General features: G+C 45.9%; 1 protein-coding gene across 1 annotated transcript in view; it reads right to left on the bottom strand.

Annotated features, from left to right (window-relative positions):
- Window positions 1–22,785, bottom strand: part of DCUN1D4 (defective in cullin neddylation 1 domain containing 4) — a 96,728-nt gene extending 73,943 nt beyond the window's left edge. The window contains exon 1 of the mRNA XM_073583516.1: window positions 22,577–22,785. Within this exon, the coding sequence (XP_073439617.1) occupies window positions 22,577–22,595 (19 nt within the window). The 5' untranslated portion in view covers window positions 22,596–22,785. The remainder of the gene's footprint in view (window positions 1–22,576) is intronic.
- Window positions 22,786–24,381: the final 1,596 nt, after the last annotated feature.

Genomic DNA, 24,381 nt, shown 5'->3' with positions numbered 1-24,381 from the left:
AGATACAAGTTCTCCCTGCTTGTTGCCTACACTTTTGGATAGTTTTGCTATTGCATTCCAGGAGAAGAAAAAAGGAAGAAAAAAAAAAAAAAAAGATTGCCTTTGTACACGTTATTTGGCAAAAAAAAAAAAAAAAAAGGCACTCATCTGGTGCTGTGCGTATACTGGGAAAAAAAAAAAAAAAAAAAAAAATCACAGAACTTCCCTCTGAATATTTATGTATTCTCCTCTACGACACTGTCCAATGAAAACACGGCCATGTCATAGAGAGGAAAATGCAAACTTCCTGAGAAGGTCACAGCTGCAGCCTGGCTCACACTCTGTAGTCACTGCATCCCTTCCTGCTAATGGCGGCAGTGGAGAATAGATGAGATGGACCCAACTATGGAACGAGCAACGTGCTGCTTTTCTTCTGGTCTCCGGCACTCCAATAGCAGAAATGCGGGGTCTGTGTTTGCTTTCTCCCCTCTATGATGAAGCCCCCTACGATGTGGCCATATGAAAGGGGAGAAATAGCAAATGGAGTTCTGTGGTATATGCCCAGAAAAATTGCATCTTTATACCAGGGGGTACAACTTTGTGATGGAGAATCACAAAAGAAAGACTGTTCCAGAATGAATGGAGCAGTGCCAATTGCATGAGGTACTCGGTTTTAATTAAAAAAATAAATAAATCCTCTTTTAGACGTATGCATCAAGCAAAGCTGCTATTGCTGTTCTTTTCAAAACATCACACACACTGAAAAAACATCGGTGTGGACGATTATTTCCATGAAGGGTGTCAAGCGTCACATCTGACACTAAAAAAGCTAAAAAAATTTTTGTAGGACAAGTCGCAATCCCAATGTTTTTACGGTTTAAGAAATCCCACACTACAAATATCAATGGTTTTATTGCATTTGCTTATAAAGTTATTTCTTTAATACACATATGCATTATTTTCCTATAGCGATGGCTACGGACAAATGCATAATTAAAACACAAATCTTCAGAGCTGCAGAGTACCGCACATCTTGAGTTAAGTATTTCACTATATATAGTTCCAGTCTACATCTGGCCACCGCGTATTTATGCCAAAACAATCCCTTTATGACTTTTTTTTCTTCATCCATTTATTCTATTTGCGCCTTTTTTTTAAGTCCATTTTCTATGTGCTCGCCTGTTTTTATGTTTTCCGCTTTACAGTTGCACGTAATCATTCCAGAGGTTTTTAGCCGATTCGTCAATTGGGACTTTTTAAAAAAGGTCGCAAAATTTGACTCAACTCTACTCCAGCTGCTCCCTGGCGTAGTTATAGGTACTAAAAGTTTAAACTTTTCAAATGACAGGAAAGAAGTTTTTCTTTATTAACCTTTGTGCCAAATTCACGAACCGCGTACATCAGGGTACCGTTACACATAGCGACGCTCGAGCAATCCCGACAACGATTCGACCTGGTAAGGATCGTTGGTGCGTCGCTACATGATCGCTAATAAGCTATTAGGCAGATCTACTCACCGACGCAGCAACAATACAGCGATCCGTATAACGACCTTGGCGGTTGTTGGTACCTTGTCACACAGCAGCTATTCTGACGACTCGGACCTCGATAGATGCGAGTTCTGAGTCGCCAACGAGGTTGATCGTCGTTGGTATGGCGTCAAACACAGCAGTGCATGCTGGCCAGCGGGACACCAACAATCAAAAAATGGCCTGAGACATTCGAGCACGATCAGCGATATCGCAGCAGGGGGCCGGTTGCCGCTATGTGTCACACGTAGCGAGATCGCTGGCGAGGTCACTGTTGCATCACAAAATCTGTGACATTTCAGCGATCTCGCTATGTGTAACGGGGCCTTCATTTTCATGATTTTGGTAAAATAAACATGAACGAATACTCTGAAGAGCCCCATGTGAAACAAGCAGTGGTTGACCAAGCACACTGCACTCCTATAATAAATACCTGGAGCTGTAGTGCACATGATCAACCTCCGCTCCATTCATATGACTCTTCAGAGTCCACGGTCCTTGGGATCTGTCTTGGATAGGGGATAAATTCCAAACCTGAGAATACCCTGCACAACCTCCATCACTCTATTCAAACTAGAAACTAAGCCAGAGGAGATTCTGGTAAGCGGGTACACAGGAACATGATGAATGCAGTGGGTAGACAGGAACATGATGAATGCAGTGGGTAGACAGGAACATGATGAATGCAGTGGGTAGACAGGAACATGATGAATGCAGTGGGTACACAGGAACATGATGAATGCAGTGGGTACACAGGAACATGATGAATGCAGTGGATACACAGGAACTTGATGAATGCAGTGGGTACAGAGAGTTGTACGTACAGTACATGATGCGCATGGACACCACATATGATGCACACACCCACGTGTTGCTTTTAATCACCAGTCCCTACATAAAAGCAGGGACCCCCTTTAACCACCTCATCACCACACAAAACAATGGAGGCCCTTTGAGGCTGGGGCTGTGCATTCCTGCTTTACAGGTTGCATTGTTATCCCTGAGTAAATACTTGGATTGCAGACAGGACTAGATGTGTAACTTGGCCACACAACATTTACCCACTAGACAAGAGTTCACTTTCAGAATATTCCTGCTCAGCTCGTACATTACGATACAATGAAAAATAAATATTTTTTCAAAAGGAAGTGAGATTATCTGAGCAAGTTAATATCCACCAGCCTGTGATCTGCATTTATAACCACGCTGTAATATATGTCAGATAACGAACTCTCTGCTGTAAATCACGGAACTACAAGAAGCTACAAGTTTAGTGATGATGTAAAAGCACCAGACCTGCAAAATGGCTTCTAATGTTTTCTGACATGTATTTAAATTAGTGACAACATTATTTCTTAAAATTCTCACCTCTGCTGCTGCAGAACCTCTTTCTGCAGAAAAGGAGGGAGGTTTCGATCTGCTAATAATATGAAAAGTCTTCAAAGATTCAGTCATTGGCAACATGACATTTATGGCCTCCGACTGACAGCCATTGGGACATATACATTAACCCCAAGAGCAGGCCCATCTTGAATGATGGGGATGACACATGCTCGGCCCCCCTCCAATCATTGTTTATGGGACAGCGCTCGTCTATTCCCAGTAAACCCACAATGAACGGACTTAAGGGTGAGCATGCACAATTCTGCTCCATTCAGGACAAGGCCGCAGAGCCTCAATCTCAGGATCGCTGGTTATCCAAGGGATTGAACCTCCAGTGATCAAAAAGATTACCCCCGTCACATGGATAAATATTTTTGAGGGCATGACCCTTTAACAATGACGATATTTATTTTCTCTCACGTCCACAGTTCCACTTTTTTTTTTTTGGTGTGGGGGGGGGGGGTAGATTGGAAGGAAAAAAAAAACAAAAACATTCCACTATTTGCTTCGTTTTTTTCCCACATGTCAATTCACTATAATGGTTCAAATAACATTTCACATTTATTCTGCGAATCATTACGGTTGGACAGATACCAGATTTATATCGTTATCCTATCTGGCCTTTCCAAAAGTCTGAGCATCTATAGAAACCGTGAATAATCCGATAAAGACTCCCTTGCACAATGGTGTCAAAATTCTTTATTATAACATAATACAATAAAAAGACTTTATATATGAAATGTGGAATGCAGACCCAGTGACCACATGAATGATCATAAGACAATCATGTAATATATCCAATATAATTAAAAAAAAAACAACTAAAAATTAACTTAATATATCTCTTAAAAGGGAATCTGTCATACCAGATGCGGCCACAGCCATAACTACAGCATTCTGTAATGCTGTAGATAAGCCTCCCGTTGTAACCTGAAAGAGAAGAAAAACGAGTTAGATTATACTCACCCAGGGATCCGGTCGGGTCCGATGGGTGTCGTGGTCCGGCGTACTTTCTCCGACGCATGCGCCGGGCCTCTCGGACCTTTCCCGGCGCCTGCGCACTACAGTACTTTACTCTGCCCTCAACAGGGCAGAGAAAGTAACCTGCGCAGGAGCCGCGGCAGAAGTAAAAAGGAGGACGTCATCTCTAGAAGATGGGAGGCGCCAGACCGTGACACCCATCGGACCGGACCGGACCCCCGGGTGAGTATAATATAACTCTTTTTCTTCTCTTATAGGTTACATCCGGGGCTTATCTATAGCATTACAGAATGCTGTAGATAAGCCTCTGATGGCGGTGCCAGCAGCTCATAGGCCGAAAATGGAGTGACAGATTCCCTTTAAAAGTGTATATTCATAAATTCAGACAAAACGCTTTAAAAAGGATGAAGATATGGGTTAGATTAATTAAGTCAGGGTAATATGAACATAGACAGGCTAACATACCCTAGCCTAGGCCCCATTTAGCTGTTCACCAGCCTATCCGGAGGTTGGCACCCGAACGATTCAACTTGGCGCCCCAGCTCAACGTCGGCAGTCTCTGAATAACTCTCTTATCTTCCCCCTTTTTAAAAAGATTTGACTGAATATATGTATACACACTTCTAAGAGATATATTAAAAGATCATTTTTAAGGGATTTTTTTCATATCTGACCCATCTCAGGTTATCAGTTGCCAAGTTTTTTCAATATATCAAATTTAATAACCCATCAATGAGCGGTGTCCCCAACATCACATACCTAATCTCTATTAGACCTAATACCGCGTGCAGAAGATTGAACCATGATCCAAAGAAATCATATTAATCACGATGCCCCTTCTGAGGAAGCAAAGCAAAACCCACGTCAAAGGCCTGACAACTGTTTGGTAATCCTTTCCACTTTTACTATACTTACAGTCATACTTACTATTTTAGTAATACTTAATCTTGCCCACTCTGTATTTATGACCACCACAATGGTAAGATACAGTCATGCCCACTTGGGCATATATCCTCCTTACAGTAGAGTTTGCCACAAGAAAGGCTGTGGCGTTGGTAAGACAAACCTCAGACTTCGACTCCTCAATTTCCCTGACTCAGACCCCACAGAACCGGTCACTACTGAGCATGTACATAAAGGGCAGCACAGATTCATCTCATCTACGACTCCACAGCACTGGTCACTACTGAGCATGTACATAAAGGGCAGCACAGATTCATCTCATCTACGACCCCACAGCCCTGGTCACTACTGAGCATGTAACCAGCTTTTCCAATCTCTGCTCTGAATCCACTCCTGTGTCTCCATTCAATGTCAGCAAGCAGTTAATCCTGAATGCTATCTCTGTGTTTTCAACTCTGCAAGCTTATATCTGGTATATAGTTTTTTCAACTTACTCTGCTTGTCCCCTTATGTTGTGAGGTCAAGAAACTTTTCAAAGTGCTTTATGATCCATGTAGTGCTGGACATGTGTTTATTTGACCACAACATTTTATTGGGTCCTGGTGTCTCAATTTAGTGTGATTGATTAACGAGGAGAGAGAGAGCCAAAAAAAAACAAAAAACTTAGCCTTAACCTCCTATATATTCAGACCTAGCTAGGGGGAGCATTTATGCACATGTAATCGAAGTACATGTATCAAAGTACTATTGGCAGTTATAAAATGGCAGTTAGACAGGGCAGGAGACAGGTAAGACATTTATATACATCTACTACCTGTACATTAGGAGTTCAACAAATATATACCATATGCATTTGTGTAATTTTTATTCTGCCCGCTGCATTCACACACATCCACCGCCCTGGCATTAACTCTCTACACTCCATCCATATTGGCTCCTCGCTTCTTTCCTCTCCTATGTATAGCACTCACGCTCTTTTCACGTTGTTAAATTGCACAGATCCAGTCAGTCCCACCATTCTACATCAGAGACGCTCTCACAAATCACTTAACCATCTGCTCACTCTTTCTATCCTCCTTCTCCTAGTCGCAGGAGACATTGCTCCCAACCCTGGTCCCCCATGTTATAGAAAGGCAAACCCCCCGACTGCTACACTCAGAAACCCCTCTAATCTTATTAATATTCCCTGCCTGCCATCTGTCTCTCTTAATTGTGCACTTTGGAATTCTCGCTCAGTGTGTAACAAACTATCCTTCATCCATGACTTCTTCCTTTCTAATTCTCTTAACCTCCTGGCTCTTACTGAAACCTGGATCCAGCAGTCAGACACTACCGCTGATGCTGCTCTTTCATACAGGGGGCTACACTTCTCTCATACCCCAAGATCAGACAATAGAGCTGGTGGAGGCGTTGGTCTGCTCCTATCGCCAAAATGTACCTTTCAGGTTATCCCTCAAGTACCCTCACTTGTCTTCCCTTCTTTTGAGGTCCATGCCGTCAGACTCTACACCCCCTTCTCCATGCGAGTGGCGGTGGTGTATCGTCCTCCCGGCCCCTCCCATCAGTTCCTGGATCATTTTGCCACTTGGCTTCCACATTTTCTCTCCTGTGACATCCCTACCCTCATCATGGGCGATTTCAACATCCCCATTGCTCTTCCCCTCTCCCCATCTTCTACTCACCTTTTATCTCTAACCTCCTCGTTTGGCCTTTCGCAGCTTACTAATTCTCCAACGCATGAAGACGGAAATTCCCTCGACTTGGTCTTCTCTTGGCTTTGTGCAGTGGATGATTTTGCGAACTCCCCTCTCCCGCTCTCTGACCATAATCTTCTTTCATTCTCTATAAAGAACTGCCAGGCTGCTCAGGTCACCCCCACTGTCCAGACTTATAGAAACATACAGGCCATTAACACCCAGAAACTTATGAAGAACTTGCAGTCTTCATTGGCCCCCCATCTCCTCCCTCTCATGTCCTGATTCTGCATTGAAGCATTACAATAAAACACTTCAAAGTGCCCTGGATGAATTTGCACCCCCTATAAATAGAACACCACAACGCAGACGGCGACAACCCTGGCACACGGTGCAAACACTTTTCCTGCAGCGATGCTCCAGGTGCGCCGAACGTCTGTGGAGAAAATCCAATCTACACGAAGATTTCATCCATTTTAAGTTTATGCTTAGAACATACAACACTGCCCTTCACCTCTCCAAACAAACCTATTTCAACACCCTCATCACCTCACTGTCCAATAACCCGAAACGTCTCTTTGACACTTTTCATTCTCTACTCAATCCAAGAGTACAGGACCCAACCACGGAGCTCCGAGCTGACGATCTGGCCAATTACTTCAAAGAAAAAATTGACCAGATTCGACAGGAAGTTATCTCCCAATCACCACATACCATGCACTGTCCTTCCTCCCCCACTGCATCTAGCTCACTCTCTGATTTTGAACCAGTCACAGAAGAAGTAAGCAGGCTCCTTGCATCTTCTCGCCCAACTACTTGCACCAGTGACCCATTTCCGTCACATCTCCTCCAGTCCCTTTCCCCTGCTGTCACCCCTCACCTAACTAAAATATTTAACCTCTCTCTCTCTTCAGGTATTTTTCCCTCCTCATTTAAGCATGCCATCATACATCCACTACTTAAAAAACCATCCCTCGACCAAAACTGTGCCGCTAACTATAGACCTGTCTCTAATCTTCCCTTCATCTCTAAACTCCTGGAACGCCTGGTCCACTCCCGTCTTATCCGCTATCTCTCAGAAAACTCTGTTCTCGACCCTCTCCAATCCGGTTTCCGCTCTTTACACTCCACTGAAACTGCCCTCACTAAAGTCTCTAATGATCTGCTAACAGCTAAATCAAATGGTCATTACTCCATGCTAATTCTCTTGGATCTCTCTGCAGCATTCGACACGGTGGATCATCAGCTCCTCCTCACTATGCTCCGTTCCATTGGCCTCAAGGATACCGTTCTCTCCTGGTTCTCCTCCTATCTCTCCGACCGCTCCTTTACTGTATCTTTTGCCGGTTCCTCCTCCTCTCACCTTCCCCTTACTGTTGGGGTCTCCCAAGGATCGGTTCTAGGCCCCCTCCTCTTCTCCTTGTACACTGCCCCTATTGGTCAAACAATCAGTAGATTTGGTTTCCAGTACCATCTCTATGCTGATGACACCCAATTATACGCTTCTTCTCCTGACATCACGCCAGCCTTTCTAGAAAACACCGGCGATTGTCTAAACGCTTTGTCTAATATCATGTCCTCACTATATCTGAAACTGAACCTGTCAAAGACTGAACTCCTGGTGTTTCCTCCCTCTACTAATGTACCTATACCCGACATTGCTATTTCTGTGTGTGGCTCCACTATTACTCCCCAGCAACAGGCCCGTTGTCTTGGGGTCATACTTGATTCTGAGCTTTCCTTTGCCCCCCACATTCGATCACTGGCTCGCTCTTGTCATCTGCACCTCAAAAACATTTCTAGAATTCGACCTTTTCTTACTTTTGACTCTGCAAAAACTCTTACTGTTTCTCTTATTCATTCTCGTCTGGACTATTGTAACTCTCTTCTAATCGGTCTCCCTCTTACCAAACTCTCCCCTCTCCAATCTGTCTTGAATGCTGCAGCCAGGATCATATTCCTCACCAATCGCTACACCGATGCCTCTACCTTGTGCCAGTCATTACACTGGCTACCCATCCACTCCAGAATTCAGTATAAACTTATTACCCTCACCCACAAAGCCCTCCATGGCTCAGCACCACTCTACATCTCCTCCCTTGTTTCAGTATACCACCCTACCCGCGCCCTCCGTTCTGCTGAGGACCTGAGGTTAGTATCCTCAATAGTCAGAACCTCCCACTCCCGTCTCCAAGACTTTACACGTGCCGCGCCAATTCTTTGGAATGCACTTCCCAGGTCAATACGATTAGTCGCCAATCCCCACAATTTTAAGCGTGTCCTGAAAACGCATTTATTCAGACTGGCCTATCGCCTCAACACATTAACCTAATCTATCCCTGTGTGGCACAGCCAAAAGTTTTACCATAACCAGATTTCCTGCATCATGTTCCCACATGCTTTATGCATCCATTAGCCCTCTGTGTCTGTACTGTCACACACTTTATGAGGAAAGAGGTAGACACGAAAGGTGGGTGGTAACAGTTGCCCTGATTGTATGAACCAGCCATAGACTGTAAGCTTGCGAGCAGGGCCCTCATTCCTCTTGGTATTTGTTATAATCTACTGTATGTGATTATTGTTATGCTGTAATGTCTATTGTCTGTACAAATCCCCTCTGAAATGTAAAGTGCTGCGGAATATGTCGGCGCTATAAAAATAAAAATTATTATTATGTACATAAAGTGCAGCACAGATTCATCTCATCTATGACTCCACAGTACTGGTCACTACTGAGCATGTACATAAAGTGCAGCACAGATTCATCTCATCTACGACTCCACAGTACTGGTCACTACTGGGCATGTACATAAAGTGCAGCACAGATTCATCTCCACTACGACCCCACAGCACTGGTCACTACTGAGCATGTACATAAAGTGCAGCACAGATTCATCTCATCTACGACTCCACAGCACTGGTCACTACTGAGCATGTACATAAAGTGCAGCACAGATTCATCTCCACTACGACCACACAGCAATGGTCACTACTGAGCATGTACATAAAGTGCAGCACAGATTCATCTCATCTCTGACTCCACAGCACTGGTCACTACTGAGCATGTACAGTCATGGCCAAAAGTTTTGAGAATGACACAAATATTATATTTTCACATGATCTGCTGGCCTCTGGTTTTTATGTGCGTTTGTCAGATGTTTTTATCACATACAGAAATATAATTGCAATCATATTATGAGTAGCAAAAGGTTATATTGACAGTTAGAATGAGTTAATGCAGCAAGTCAATATTTGCAGTGTTGACCCTTCTTCTTCAGGACCTCAGCATTTCTCCCTGGCATGCTCTCAATCAACTTCTGGATCAAATCCTGACTGATAGCAGTCCATTCTTGCAAAATCAATGCTTTTCTTTTGTCTGAATTTGAAGGTTTTTGTTTGTCCACCCGTCTCTTGATGATTGACCACAAGTTCTCAATGGGATTAACAAAAATCTCTGTGTTTTGTTCCCTGAGCCATTTAGGTATCACCTTTGCTTTATGGCAAGGTGCTCCATCATGTTGAAAAAGGCATTGTTGATCGCCAAACTGCTCTTGGACGGTTGAGAGAAGTTGCTCTTGGAGGACATTCTGGAACCATTCTTTATTCATGGCTGTGTTTTTAGGCAAGACTGAGAGAGAGCCCATTCCCTTGGCTGAGAAGCAACCCCACACATGAATGGTTTCAGGATGCTTGACAGTTGGCATGAGACAAGACTGGTGGTAGCGCTCACCTGGTCTTCTCCGAATAAGCCGTTTTCCAGATGTCCCAAACAATCAAAAAGGGGATTCATCAGAGAAAATGACTTTACCCCAGTCCTCAGCAGTCCACTCCCTGTACCTCTTGCAGAATATCAGTCTGTCCATGATGTTTTTCCTGGAGAGAAGTGGCTTCTTTGCTGCCCTCCTTGAGACCAGGCCTTGCTCCAAGAGTCTCCGTCTCACAGTGCTTGCAGATGCACTCACACCTGCCTGCTGCCATTCCTGAGCAAGCTCTGCACTGCTGGTAGCCCGATCCCGCAGCTGAAACACTTTTAAGAGACGGTCCTGGCGCTGGCTGGTCTTTCTTGGGCGCCCTGGAGCCTTTTTGGCAACAAGGGAACCTCTCTCCTTGAAGTTCTTGATAATGCAATAGATTGTTGACTGAGGTGCAATCTTTCTAGCTGCGATACTCTTCCCTGTTAGGCCATTTTTGTGCAGTGTAATGATGACTGCACGTGTTTCTTTAGAGATAACCATGGTTAACAGAAGAGAAACAATGATGCCAAGCAGCAGCCTCCTTTTAAAGTGTCCAGTGGTGTCATTCTTACTTAATCATGACAGATTGATCTCCAGCCCTGTCCTCATCAACACCCACACCTGTGTTAATGGAGCAATCACTGAAACGATGTTAGCTGGTCCTTTTAAGGCAGGGCTGCAATGATGTTGAAATGTGTTTTGAGGGATAAAGTTCATTTTCTAGGCAAATATTGACTTTGCAAGTAATTGCTGTTAAGCTGATCACTCTTTATAACATTCTGGAGTATATGCAAATTGCCATTAGAAAAAATGAAGCAGTAGACTTTGTAAAAATTAATATTTGTGTCATTCTCAAAACTTTTGGCCATGACTGTACATAAAGGGCAGCACAGATTCATCTCATCTATGACTCCACAGCACTGGTCACTACTGAGCATGTACATAAAGTGCAGCACAGATTCATCTCATCTATGACTCCACAGTACTGGTCACTACTGAGCATGTACATAAAGTGCAGCACAGATTCATCTCATCTATGACTCCACAGTACTGGTCACTACTGAGCATGTACATAAAGTGCAACACAGATTGATCTCAGCTAAAAGCCAAGATCCTTAGATCAGGAACAGAACAGACATTTATAGGACATTTCATAACTTTCCCAAATTCTTAAGAATACATTTACAAGACATCCTGCATTATACCCAATGTATTATATATTTTTTGAGTCAGCCAATTTTATACCGATTCTACCAAAACGAACACCGACTCCTCAGCCCTGGCAATTAGGTACATTATCACCTTTGGTTCCGTGTACACGTGATGTACCATACTATATGAACACTAGGTGTGCGATATATTCCCTACAATATAGGTGGATCATATACTACATTCATTGTCAACCGTTTAACCTATATTTTCTGTGAAACCTTATAAACAGTTAATTGAGAAACCATTATGAATTCATGATCTAATCATATATATTATTATGCATTTATGATTTCACCATGGACCCATGATCCAATCTTATGCACCTGAGGTTATTATAGCTTAGAGATGTGATACTGGGACACAGCTCATTGCCGGGTTACTATACTTTAGATGTTACAAGATTGCCTTAGGCGACATTCACACTTTGCGTTTTTTTTCTTTTTTTTTCTTTCTGCAGGCAAAACCTGCTCGCATGGCAGTAAAGCAGTAGCTTCAAAAAAGGTTTTACTGAGTTTCTGTTGTCTTGTGCATGATGTTAAAGTTTAGCGCCCCCCCACGAAAAAAAACAAAACAAATATAAAACAGTGAAGCAATTTCCTTAAGGTTTTGGCACAAAAAAAAAAAAAAAATGTAGAAAAACCTGATACCTGCATTTTTTACACTTACTCATTGCTTTCTATGGATGAAAAATCTCCGAAAGAAGAGACATGCTGCAGTTTGCAAAAATCGAAGTTTTCCAAACCAGTCAGGAAAAAAAAAAAGCGTGTGCATGAGATTTATGAATATCTCATAGCTTTTGCTGGTACTGTAAAAAAGCAAAAATGCAACGTGTGAACATAGCCTTACTTGTATAATCCTGCATGTTGTCACTGTGTCTGTATTCCACGTTATAACTTTCTCAAATTTTATAAAAATATTTGTATTGTTTTGTTTGCATATTATGTTAAAGAATTTTACTTTTGTGTACGGACAGGTAGCTGTATCCACACTCGCTCCATTCACTTCTACAGAAATTCAAAGAATAGTGCACAGCTGAAAGCACACGACAAACATGGCCTTTTAACCCCTTACCGACAGAGCCAGTTTGCAGCTTAATGACTGGGCCAATTTTTACAATTCTGACCACTGTCCCTTTATGAGGTTATAACTCTGGAACGCTTTAATGGATTCCGCTGATTCTGAGATTTTTTCGTGACATATTGTACTTCATGTTAGTGATAAAATTTCTTCGAAAAGTCTTGTGTTTATTTATGAAAAAAACGGAAATATGGCGAAAATTTTGCAATTTTAAAACTTTAAATTTTTATGCCCTTAAATCAGAGAGATGTGTCACACAAATTTCTTAATAAATAACATTTCCCACATGTCTACTTTACACCAGCACAATTTTGGAAGCAAATTTTTTTTTGTTAGGAAGTTATAAGGGTTAGAAGTTGACCAGCGATTTCTCATTTTTACAACAAGATTTACAAAACCATTTTTTTTTCTTTAGGGACAACATCGCATTTAAAGTCATTTTGAGGGGTGTACATGACAGAAAATACCCAAAAGTGGCACCATTCTAAAAACTAGACCCCTCAAGGTGCTCAAAACCACATTCAAGAAGTTTATTAACCCTTTAAGTGCTTCACAAGAACTAAAGCAATGTGAAAGGAAAAAATTAACATTTAACTTTTTTTTTTTGCAAAAAATTTACTTCAGAACTAATTTTTTTTATTTTTACAAGTGTTAAAAGAGAAAATCAACCACAAAATTTGTTGTACAATTTCTCCTGAATACGCCGATACCCCATATGTGGGGGTAAACCACTTTTTCAGCACACGGCAGAGCTCGTAAGGGATGGAGCGCCGTTTGACTTTTTCAACGCAGAATTGGCTGGAATTGAGATCGGATGCCATGTTGCGTTCAGAGAGCCCTTAATGTGCCTAAACAGTGGAAAACTCCAACAAGTGACCCCATTTTGGAAATTAGACCCATTAAGGAACTTATCTAAATGTGTGGTGAGCACTTTGAACCTTCAAGTGCATCACAGAAGTTTATAACGTAGAGCCGTGAAAATAAGAAATCCATTTTTTTTCCACAAAAATGATCTTTTCGCCCCCAAACTTTTATTTTTACAAGGGTAACAGGAGAAATCATACCCCCACAGTCATTGTGAGATTTGTTCTGAGTACGCCAATACCCCATATGTGGGGGGAACCACTGTTTCGGCGCATGGGAAAGCTCGGAAGGGAAGGAGTGCCATTTTGGAATGCAGACTTTGATGGAATGGTCTGCGGGCATCATGTTGCATTTGCAGAGCCCCTGATGGGCCTAAACAGTGGAAACTCCCACAAGTGACCCCACCATTAAGGAACTTATCTAGATGTGTGGTGAGCACTTTGAACCTTCAAGTGCTTCACAGAAGTTTATAACGTAGAGTCGTGAAAATAAAAAATCTTTCCACAAAAGTGATTTTTTTAGACTCCAATTTTTAGACCCCCAAAGTTGGTAAATAGTGGAAACCCCTCAATTCTTCCTCCAACCCTAACCCCAACACACCCTTAACCCTAATCCCAACCCTAACCCTAACCCTAATCCCAACCATAACCCTAACCCCAATCCCAACCCTAATCCCTAACCCCAATCCCAATCCTAATCCGAGCCCTAACCCTAGCCCAACCCCAACCCAACCCAACCCTAACCCAAATCTGAACACTAGCCCAACCCTAACCTTAGCCCAACCCTAACCCTAGCCCAACCCTAGCCCTAGCCCAAACCTAGCCCAACCCTAACCCTAGCCCAACCCTAGCCCAAACCTAGCCCAAACCTAACCCTAACCCTAGCCCAACCCTAACCCAAACCTAGCCCAACCCTAACCAAAACCTAGCCCAACCCTAACCCAAACCTAGCCCAACCCTAACCCAACCCTAACCCAAACCTAGCCCAACCCTAACCCAACCCTAACCCAACCCTAGCCCTAACCCAACCCTAGCCCTAACCCAACCCTAACCCAACCCTAGCCCTAACCCAACCCTAGCCCTAACCCAACCCTAGCCCAACCCTAACCCCAACCCTAACCCAACCCTAACCCTAGCCCAACCCTAACCCTAGCCCAACCCTAACCCTAGCCCAACCCTAACCCTAGCCCAACCCTAACCCTAAACAGTGGAAACCCCCACAAGTGACCCCACCATTAAGGAACTTATCTAGATGTGTGGTGAGCACTTTGAACCTTCAAGTGCTTCACAGAAGTTTATAACGTAGAGTCGTGAAAATAAAAAATCTTTCCACAAAAGTGATTTTTTTAGACTCCAATTTTTAGACCCCCAAAGTTGGTAAATAGTGGAAACCCCTCAATTCTTCCTCCAACCCTAACCCCAACACACCCTTAACCCTAATCCCAACCCTAACCCTAACCCTAATCCCAACCATAACCCTAACCCCAATCCCAACCCTAATCCCTAACCCCAATCCCAATCCGAGCCCTAACCCTAGCCCAACCCCAACCCAACCCAACCCTAACCCAAATCTGAACACTAGCCCAACCCTAACCTTAGCCCAACCCTAACCCTAGCCCAACCCTAGCCCAACCCTAACCCTAGCCCAAACCTAGCCCAACCCTAACCCTAGCCCAACCCTAGCCCAAACCTAGCCCAACCCTAACCCTAACCCTAGCCCAACCCTAACCCAAACCTAGCCCAACCCTAACCCAAACCTAGCCCAACCCTAACCCAAACCTAGCCCAACCCTAACCCAACCCTAACCCAACCCTAGCCCTAACCCAACCCTAGCCCTAACCCAACCCTAGCCCTAACCCAACCCTAGCCCTAACCCAACCCTAGCCCTAACCCAACCCTAGCCCTAACCCAACCCTAGCCCAACCCTAACCCCAACCCTAACCCAACCCTAACCCTAGCCCAACCCTAACCCTAGCCCAACCCTAACCCTAAACAGTGGAAACCCCCACAAGTGACCCCACCATTAAGGAACTTATCTAGATGTGTGGTGAGCACTTTGAACCTTCAAGTGCTTCACAGAAGTTTATAACGTAGAGTCGTGAAAATAAAAAATCTTTCCACAAAAGTGATTTTTTTAGACTCCAATTTTTAGACCCCAAAGTTGGTAAATAGTGGAAACCCCTCAATTCTTCCTCCAACCCTAACCCCAACCCTAACCCTAGCCCAACCCTAACCCTAGCCCAACCCTAGCGGAAAACTGAAAAAAAAAATATTTTCTTTATTTTATTATGCTTGCCTATATAAGGGGGTGATAAACGGGGGGGGGCTTATGTACTATTTTTTTATTTTGATCACTATGATCGTTTATCATAGTGATCGAAATAATTAATGGAATCTGCCAGCCGGAGCCGGCAGATTCAAGATGGCGGCGCCCATCGGAGGATGCCGGCGGGACCACCGGGAGGAGACGGAGGACCACGGAGAGGTATCGGGGGCGATCGGGGACCCTATTTCTCTCTCCTCTGATATGCGATCACATCAGAGGAAAGAGAAATTTAATGTGCATAATCGCAGCTTTTTTTTTTTTTTTTTTTGCGGTCGCCGTTATAGGGTTAATAAGTCTAACTGGTTGGAGTTGGAATAATGTGATTGGATAAAGCAGGGCTACAGGAATGGGTTAACAGCGCTAGAGGTGCAGGCTCTGCAAACAGATACAGCGCTAAGTGCCCGCAGGAGGAATCCAGGGTGCCGCCGTGTAAGGAGAAAAAAAGTAATATGTCGATTAAAATAGGGAGAATGTGAGAATTCCCCAGACACACCTTTAAGAGGGTTAAAGATTGCGCCTTTTCTGGGGTGGCTGGGGCAGATTTTTTTAGCCGGGGGGGGGGCAAAAACAATGGTCCCTCTCTAGGCTATTAATATCTGGTGGAGAAATTACGGCCGGAGCCCACGCAATTTTTTTTTCTCAACGAATTAACCCCTTAATTTAACACCTACATGTCCCAAATTTTACACACAAACCCTAGTCTAATTATTAGTCAAAGACATATATAAAACTAAATGAAATGATTTACTGTACGTAAACCATGTGCCATTTCACGTCGTGTTTTGAGATATATATATATATATATATATATATATATATATATATATATATATTAGCTGAAAAGCCCGGCGCTGCCCGGGCATAGTAACTAACTGTGGTTAGTTGTAGCAAATTATAATTATCCTCCATCCCATAGTCCCGTGCCCATATACCCATCATACATATCCACGATCCCATAGGCCCGTGCCCATATACATATCCTCCATCCCAAAGTCGAGTGCCCATACACCCATCACACATCCTCCATCCCATAGTCCCATGCCCATATACCCATCATACATATTCTCCATCCCATAGTCCCATGCCCATATATCCATCATACATATCCTCCATCCTATAGTCCAGTGCCCGTATACCCATCACACATCCTCCATCCCATAATCCCGTGCCCATATACCCATCACACATCCTCCATCCCATAGTCCCGTGCCCATATACCCATCATACATATCCTCCATCCCATAGTCCAGTGCCCATAAACCCATCACACATCCTCCATCCCATAGTCGCGTTCCCATATACCCATCATACATATCCTCCATCCCATAGTCCCGTGCCCATATACATATCCTCCATCCCATAGTGCCATTCCCATATACCCATCATACATATCCTCCATCCCATAGTCCGGTGCCCATATACTCATCACACATCCTCCATCTCATAGTCAACCATTATGACATCATAATGAGCGGCGGCGGAGCTTGCAACCTTTGATGACATCAGCGTCGCCATGGCAACCATTGTGACATCATGATGAGGGGCGGGACTTGGCCCCCACACACTGCTTCCCCAGTATGCAAATAGGGGCATTGTGACATCACAATGAGGGGCGGGGTTTGACGCACACACTTTTTCCCCCAGTATGTAGATAGGGGCAACATTGTTTGGTTAATTGGAACGCGCGGGGTTAAAATTTCGCCTCACAACATAGCTTAGGACGCTCTCGGGGTCCAGATGTGTGACTGTGCCAAATTTTGTGGCTGTAGCTGCGACGGTGCGGATGCCTATCCCGAACATACAAACACACACACACACTTTGAGCATATATATATATATATATATATATATATATATATATATATACACACACACACACACACACACACACACACACACACACACACACACACACACACAGTACAGACCAAAAGTTTGGACACACCTTCTCATTCAAAGTTTTGTTTTCATGACTATGAAAATTGTACACTCACTCTGAAGGCATCATAACTATGAATTAACACGTGGAATTATATAATTTACAAAAAGTGTGAAACAACTGAAAATATGTCATATTCTAGGTTCAACTTCTTCAAAGTAGCCACCTTTTGCTTTGATTACTGCTTTGCACACTCTTGGCATTCTCTTGATGAGCTTGAAGAGGTAGTCACCAGAAATGGTCTTCCAACAGCCTTGAAGGAGTTGCCAGAGATGCTTAGCACTTGTTGGCACTTTTGCCTTCACTCTGCGGTCCAGCTCACCCCAAACTATCTCAATTAGGTCAGGTCTGGTGACTGTGGAGGCCAGGTCATCTGGCGTAGCACCCCATCACTCTCCTTCTTGGTTAAATAGCCCTTACACAGCCTGGAGGTGTATTTGGGGTCACGGTCCTGTTGAAAAATAAATGATGGTCCAACTAAACGCAAACCGGATGGAATAGCATGCCGCTGCAAGGTGCTGTGGTAGCCATACTGGTTCAGTATGCCTTCAATTTTGAATAAATCCCAAACAGCGTCACCAGCAAAGCACCCCCACACCATCACACCTCCTCCTCCATGCTTCACGGTGGGAACCAGGCATGTAGAGTCCATCCGTTCACCTTTTCTGCGTCGCACAAAGACATGGTGGTTGGAACCAAAGATCTCAAATTTGGACTCATCAGACCAAAGCACAGATTTCCACTGGTCTAATGTCCATTCCTTGTGTTCTCTAGCCCAAACAAGTCTCTTCTGCTTGTTGCCTGTCCTTAGCAGTGGTTTCCTAGCAGCTATTTTACCATGAAGGCCTGCTGCACAAAGTCTCCTCTTAACAGTTGTTGTAGAGATGTGTCTGCAGCTAGAACTCTGTGTGGCATTAACCTGGTCTCTAATCTGAGCTGCTGTTAACCTGCGATTTCTGAGGCTGGTGACTCGGATGAACTTATCCTCCGCCGCAGAGGTGACTCGGTCTTCCTTTCCTGGGGCGGTCCTCATGTGAGCCAGTTTCTTTGTAGCGCTTGATGGTTTTTGCCAATGCACTTGGGGACACTTTCAAAGTTTTCCCAATTTTTCGGACTGACTGACCTTCATTTCTTAAAGTAATGATGGCCACTCGTTTTTCTTTACTTAGCTGCTTTTTTCTTGCCATAATACAAATTCTAACAGTCTATTCAGTAGGACTATCAGCTGTGTATCCACCAGACTTCTGCACAACACAATTGATGGTCCCAACCCCATTTATAAGGCAAGGAATCCCACTTATTAAACCTGACAGGGCACACCTGTGAAGTGAAAACCATTTCCGGTGACTACCTCTTGAAGCTCATCAAGAGAATGCCAAGAGTGTGCAAAGCAGCAATCAAACCAAAAGGTGGCTACTTTGAAGAACCTAGAACATAAGACATACAGTATTTTCAGTTGTTTCACACTTTTTTGTTAATTATATAATTCCATATGTGTTAATTCATAGTTTTGATGCCTTCAGAGTGAATCTACAATTTTCAGTCATGAAAATAAAGAAAACTCTTTGAATGAGGTGTGTCCAAACTTTTGGTGTGTGTGTGTATATATATATATATATATATATATATTTTTTTTTTTTTTCTATTCTTTATTAAACCTGTCAGTGTGATTTCACTGTATCGCGCACTGAATTGCCGGCTTTTCTAAAGTACACCGTGCGTATTTCTCGCAAGTCACACGTCTGGTCGATGTGTAATCCATATTTTTCTCGCCCCCATTGACATGAATTGGCGTATTTTTGGAGGAATATGCTGACATGCTGCAATTCTCTCAGCACGTAAAATATGGCTGAGAAATATACGGCTGATGGGAGCTGCACCATAGAGAATCATTGGTCCGTGTGCAATGCGTTGTTTTTGCGCCTCTCACTCGTCCGTATTTCTCTCTAGTGTGACCCCATCCTAAAAACTAATTCAGTATCTCCACGTGCCTTCTGGTGGGCCGCGCCTTCCATCCATTCAATGCTAACCAAATAATCGACGGAATATTCCTACAAATATTTAGACATCTCAGTGAACAATGATCTCCCAGGTTCTCCATGATGTGGTGTCCTAGCAGAGGCCATCACTGTGCCTTAGCCTGCTGTGGAATAGACAGGTATAGACCACCACAAACAGCAGCCCGTACTCTGCGGATAGAGAGCCAATGCGGAGTACTACCCCGTGCTCGTCAGAATCCCTGGGGACTCCTATTAGGAAATGGCAGCAGGCTGGTCCCACAAGGCGTCCTTCATTCCTGCTTATCGGATGCACCAGGAAGACTCCCGACACATCGGCTACATGGAGCCACAGATCTCCATTCACCAGATGAGGACAATTTGGCAAAAGTCAGTTTGTGTGGGATGAGCAATGTCAGGGTAAAACCTAAAGGGTTATTCTCAGCATATACAGAAAGAGTGTGCATTGCGCCCCTGCCTCGTTACGTCTTGGTTGTCAGGAATGACAATCGGCACCAGTGGCATCAACCCGAACTGTGCGCCCTCTCATGAGGCACCTTGGTCTCTACAGCATCGACAGAGCAGGACCGGAACGAGAGCGCATACAAGCATCTATAGAAAAGAGTTTGTAAATGCTCAACTACGTGCCTACGAGACGAGCAAATAAAACCGCAGAGGTGGCCGGTAACCTAGGCAATGAGCAGTAAACAAAAAAAATATAATCACTTCTTCAGAACAGAGCATTTTTAGTTAGAGTTTAATTGCAAAATTACTAGATTTTACCAACACTCCCCATTTCTCCCCAAATAAGAACACGGCAACTGCCCTTCAATAAACTGGCAGACTCCCCGGCACACAAGCCTTGGTCCACCGTAACAACGATGGTCAGACCCCATTATAAAGGGGCAAAACCCACACTTCTCCGGACCTGGAGTCGTCATGTCTGCGCTGTAACATTACTGACAGCTGCTCAGATTGTCATACAGGAAGGACTAGGTAGGAATGTAATGGTGATTATACCAGCCCAGCCTCAGTTATATGGAGGACCCACCACACACAGCGACATTCCCGTGGAGGACCCCCCCCCACACACAGCGACATTCCCGTGGAGGACCCCCCCCCACACACAGCGACATTCCCGTGGAGGACCCCCCCCCACACACAGCGACATTCCCGTGGAGGACCCCCCCCACACACAGCGACATTCCCGTGGAGGACCCCCCCCACACACAGCGACATTCCCGTGGAGGACCCCCCCCACACACAGCGACATTCCCGTGGAGGACCCCCCCCACACACAGCGACATTCCCGTGGAGGACCCCCCCCACACACAGCGACATTCCCGTGGAGGACCCCCCCCACACACAGCGACATTCCCGTGGAGGACCCCCCCCACACACAGCGACATTCCCGTGGAGGACCCCCCCCACACACAGCGACATTCCCGTGGAGGACCCCCCCCACACACAGCGACATTCCCGTGGAGGACCCCCCCCACACACAGCGACATTCCCGTGGAGGACCCCCCCCACACACAGCGACATTCCCGTGGAGGACCCCCCCACACACAGCGACATTCCCGTGGAGGACCCCCCCCACACACAGCGACATTCCCGTGGAGGACCCCCCCCACACACAGCGACATTCCCGTGGAGGACCCCCCCCACACACAGCGACATTCCCGTGGAGGACACCCCCCCACACACAGCGACATTCCCGTGGAGGACCCCCACAGACAGCGACATTCCCGTGGAGGACCCCCACAGACAGCGACATTCCCGTGGGGAACCCCCACACACAGCGACATTCCCGTGGGGAACCCCCACACACAGCGACATTCCCGTGGAGGACCCCCAACACACAGCGACATTCCCGTGGGGAACCCCCACAGACAGCGACATTCCCGTGGAGGACCCCCACAGACAGCGACATTCCCGTGGGGAACCCCCACAGACAGCGACATTCCCGTGGAGGACCCCCACAGACAGCGACATTCCCGTGGGGAACCCCCACAGACAGCGACATTCCCGTGGAGGACCCCCACAGACAGCGACATTCCCGTGGGGAACCCCCACAGACAGCGACATTCCCGTGGGGAACCCCCACAGACAGCGACATTCCCGTGGAGGACCCCCTACAGACAGTGACATTCCCGTGGAGGACCCCCTACAGAAAGCGACATTCCCGTGGGGAACCCCCACAGACAGCGACATTCCCGTGGGGAACCCCCTACAGACAGTGACATTCCCGTGGAGGACCCCCTACAGACAGTGACATTCCCGTGGAGGACCCCCTACAGACAGTGACATTTCCATGGAGGACCCCCTACAGACAGTGACATTTCCATGGAGGACCCCCTACAGACAGTGACATTCCCGTGGAGGACCCCCTACAGACAGTGACATTTCCATGGAGGACCCCCTACAGACAGTGACATTTCCATGGAGGACCCCCACAGACAGTGACATTTCCATGGAGGACCCCCACAGACAGTGACATTTCCATGGAGGGTAACAGTCTGTGCCCCCCACCTTGTGTCTGGACATCAGATTTCTGCCCACAGCCCCCTGGTGAGAGGCGACCTGTGCCCTGCGCTCATCAACACTGAGCAACCTGCGCACAAAGGACGGATCCATCAGTGAGCGGCCCTGCCCGGCCACCAGATGGCAGCACCAAGAACACAGCCAACACCTCTCCCCCCGCAGGACCGCGCACCCCCGGAGCCTCACAGCCCGCAGGGTGGGGGGAGAAGGAGGTCTGAGCCTCCGAGAGGGGGAGGGAGAGCCAGACGGTGATGGCGGCCGCTATTATTACGCAGCAGCTATTCCTGCACAATGCCCCTATTACCCTTATCACAGCTAGGGGGCGCCACCGCCTCCATAACACATGACGCACTTCAGCTGGAGCAGCCCGCACCTTCTCCGGTCACAAGTCTGCGGCGCCGCGGCCTGTACTTACTGACAGCATCCGAGTGCATTTTCGTGTGACGCAGACAGACAGGCACTAGCCGCCCGGTCCCCGCTTCAGCTACTCGACCCGCACTCACTTCTCTCCGGCACACGCACTCTACTCAGCCCCGCCCACAGCTGCACTCATTGGACGGACGTTTCCATCGTTCCCACCCCTCGATCACAATGATTGAGTCATGTAGAGCAACGGGCGGGGACTGGAGGTTGCGGTGCTCGGGGCGGGTATGGAGGTGAGTACGTGGTGACGTCATAGGTAGCAGATATTTTGTTTCTCCAGACCACGTCCATAAACAGGGGGTTATGTACTTACCGTGACGTCATCATCAGCTGTAGAGAGTGTGTGACGTCAGCTGTGAGGACCGGAGGGCTCAGTGTACAGACACTGGAGAAGCAGGACTCGGGCTGTCACCACTTATTACATGTACAGACACTGGAGAAGCAGGACTCGGGCTGTCACCACTTATTACATGTACAGACACTGGAGAAGCAGGACTCGGGCTGTCACCACTTATTACATGTACAGACACTGGAGAAGCAGGACTCGGGCTGTCACCACTTATTACATGTACAGACACTGGAGAAGCAGGACTCGGGCTGTCACCACTTATTACATGTACAGACACTGGAGAAGCAGGACTCGGGCTGTCACCACTTATTACATGTACAGACACTGGAGAAGCAGGACTCGGGGCTGTCACCACTTATTACATGTACAGACACTGGAGAAGCAGGACTCGGGGCTGTCACCACTTATTACATGTACAGACACTGGAGAAGAAGGACTCGGGCTGTCATCACTTATTACATGTACAGACACTGGAGAAGAAGGACTCGGGCTGTCACCACTTATTACATGTACAGACACTGGAGAAGCAGGACTCGGGGCTGTCACCACTTATTACATGTACAGACACTGGAGAAGCAGGACTCGGGCTGTCATCACTTATTACATGTACAGACACTGGAGAAGAAGGACTCGGGCTGTCATCACTTATTACATGTACAGACACTGGAGAAGCAGGACTCGGGCTGTCACCACTTATTACATGTACAGACACTGGAGAAGCAGGACTCGGGGCTGTCACCACTTATTACATGTACAGACACTGGAGAAGCAGGACTCGGGCTGTCACCACTTATTACATGTACAGACACTGGAGAAGAAGGACTCGGGCTGTCATCACTTATTACATGTACAGACACTGGAGAAGAAGGACTCGGGCTGTCACCACTTATTACATGTACAGACACTGGAGAAGCAGGACTCGGGGCTGTCACCACTTATTACATGTACAGACACTGGAGAAGCAGGACTCGGGGCTGTCACCACTTATTACATATACAGACACTGGAGAAGCAGGACTCCGGCTGTCATCACTTATTACATGTACAGACACTGGAGAAGCAGGACTCGGGGCTGTCACCACTTATTACATGTACAGACACTGGAGAAGCAGGACTCGGGGCTGTCACCACTTATTACATGTACAGACACTGGAGAAGCAGGACTCGGGCTGTCACCACTTATTACATGTACAGACACTGGAGAAGCAGGACTCGGGGCTGTCACCACTTATTACATGTACAGACACTGGAGAAGCAGGACTCCGGCTGTCATCACTTATTACATGTACAGACACTGGAGAAGCAGGACTCGGGGCTGTCACCACTTATTACATGTACAGACACTGGAGAAGCAGGACTCGGGGCTGTCACCACTTATTACATGTATAGACACTGGAGAAGCAGGACTCGGGCTGTCACCACTTATTACATGTACAGACACTGGAGAAG

The sequence above is a fragment of the Dendrobates tinctorius genome, unplaced genomic scaffold (genome assembly GCF_039654945.1).
Source record: "Dendrobates tinctorius isolate UK_male_01 unplaced genomic scaffold, ASM3965494v1 ptg000079l, whole genome shotgun sequence".
Classification (NCBI taxonomy): Eukaryota; Metazoa; Chordata; class Amphibia; order Anura; family Dendrobatidae; genus Dendrobates; species Dendrobates tinctorius.
Note: the sequence above shows the minus strand (reverse complement) of the source record. Positions and strands in the feature narration are given on the sequence as shown.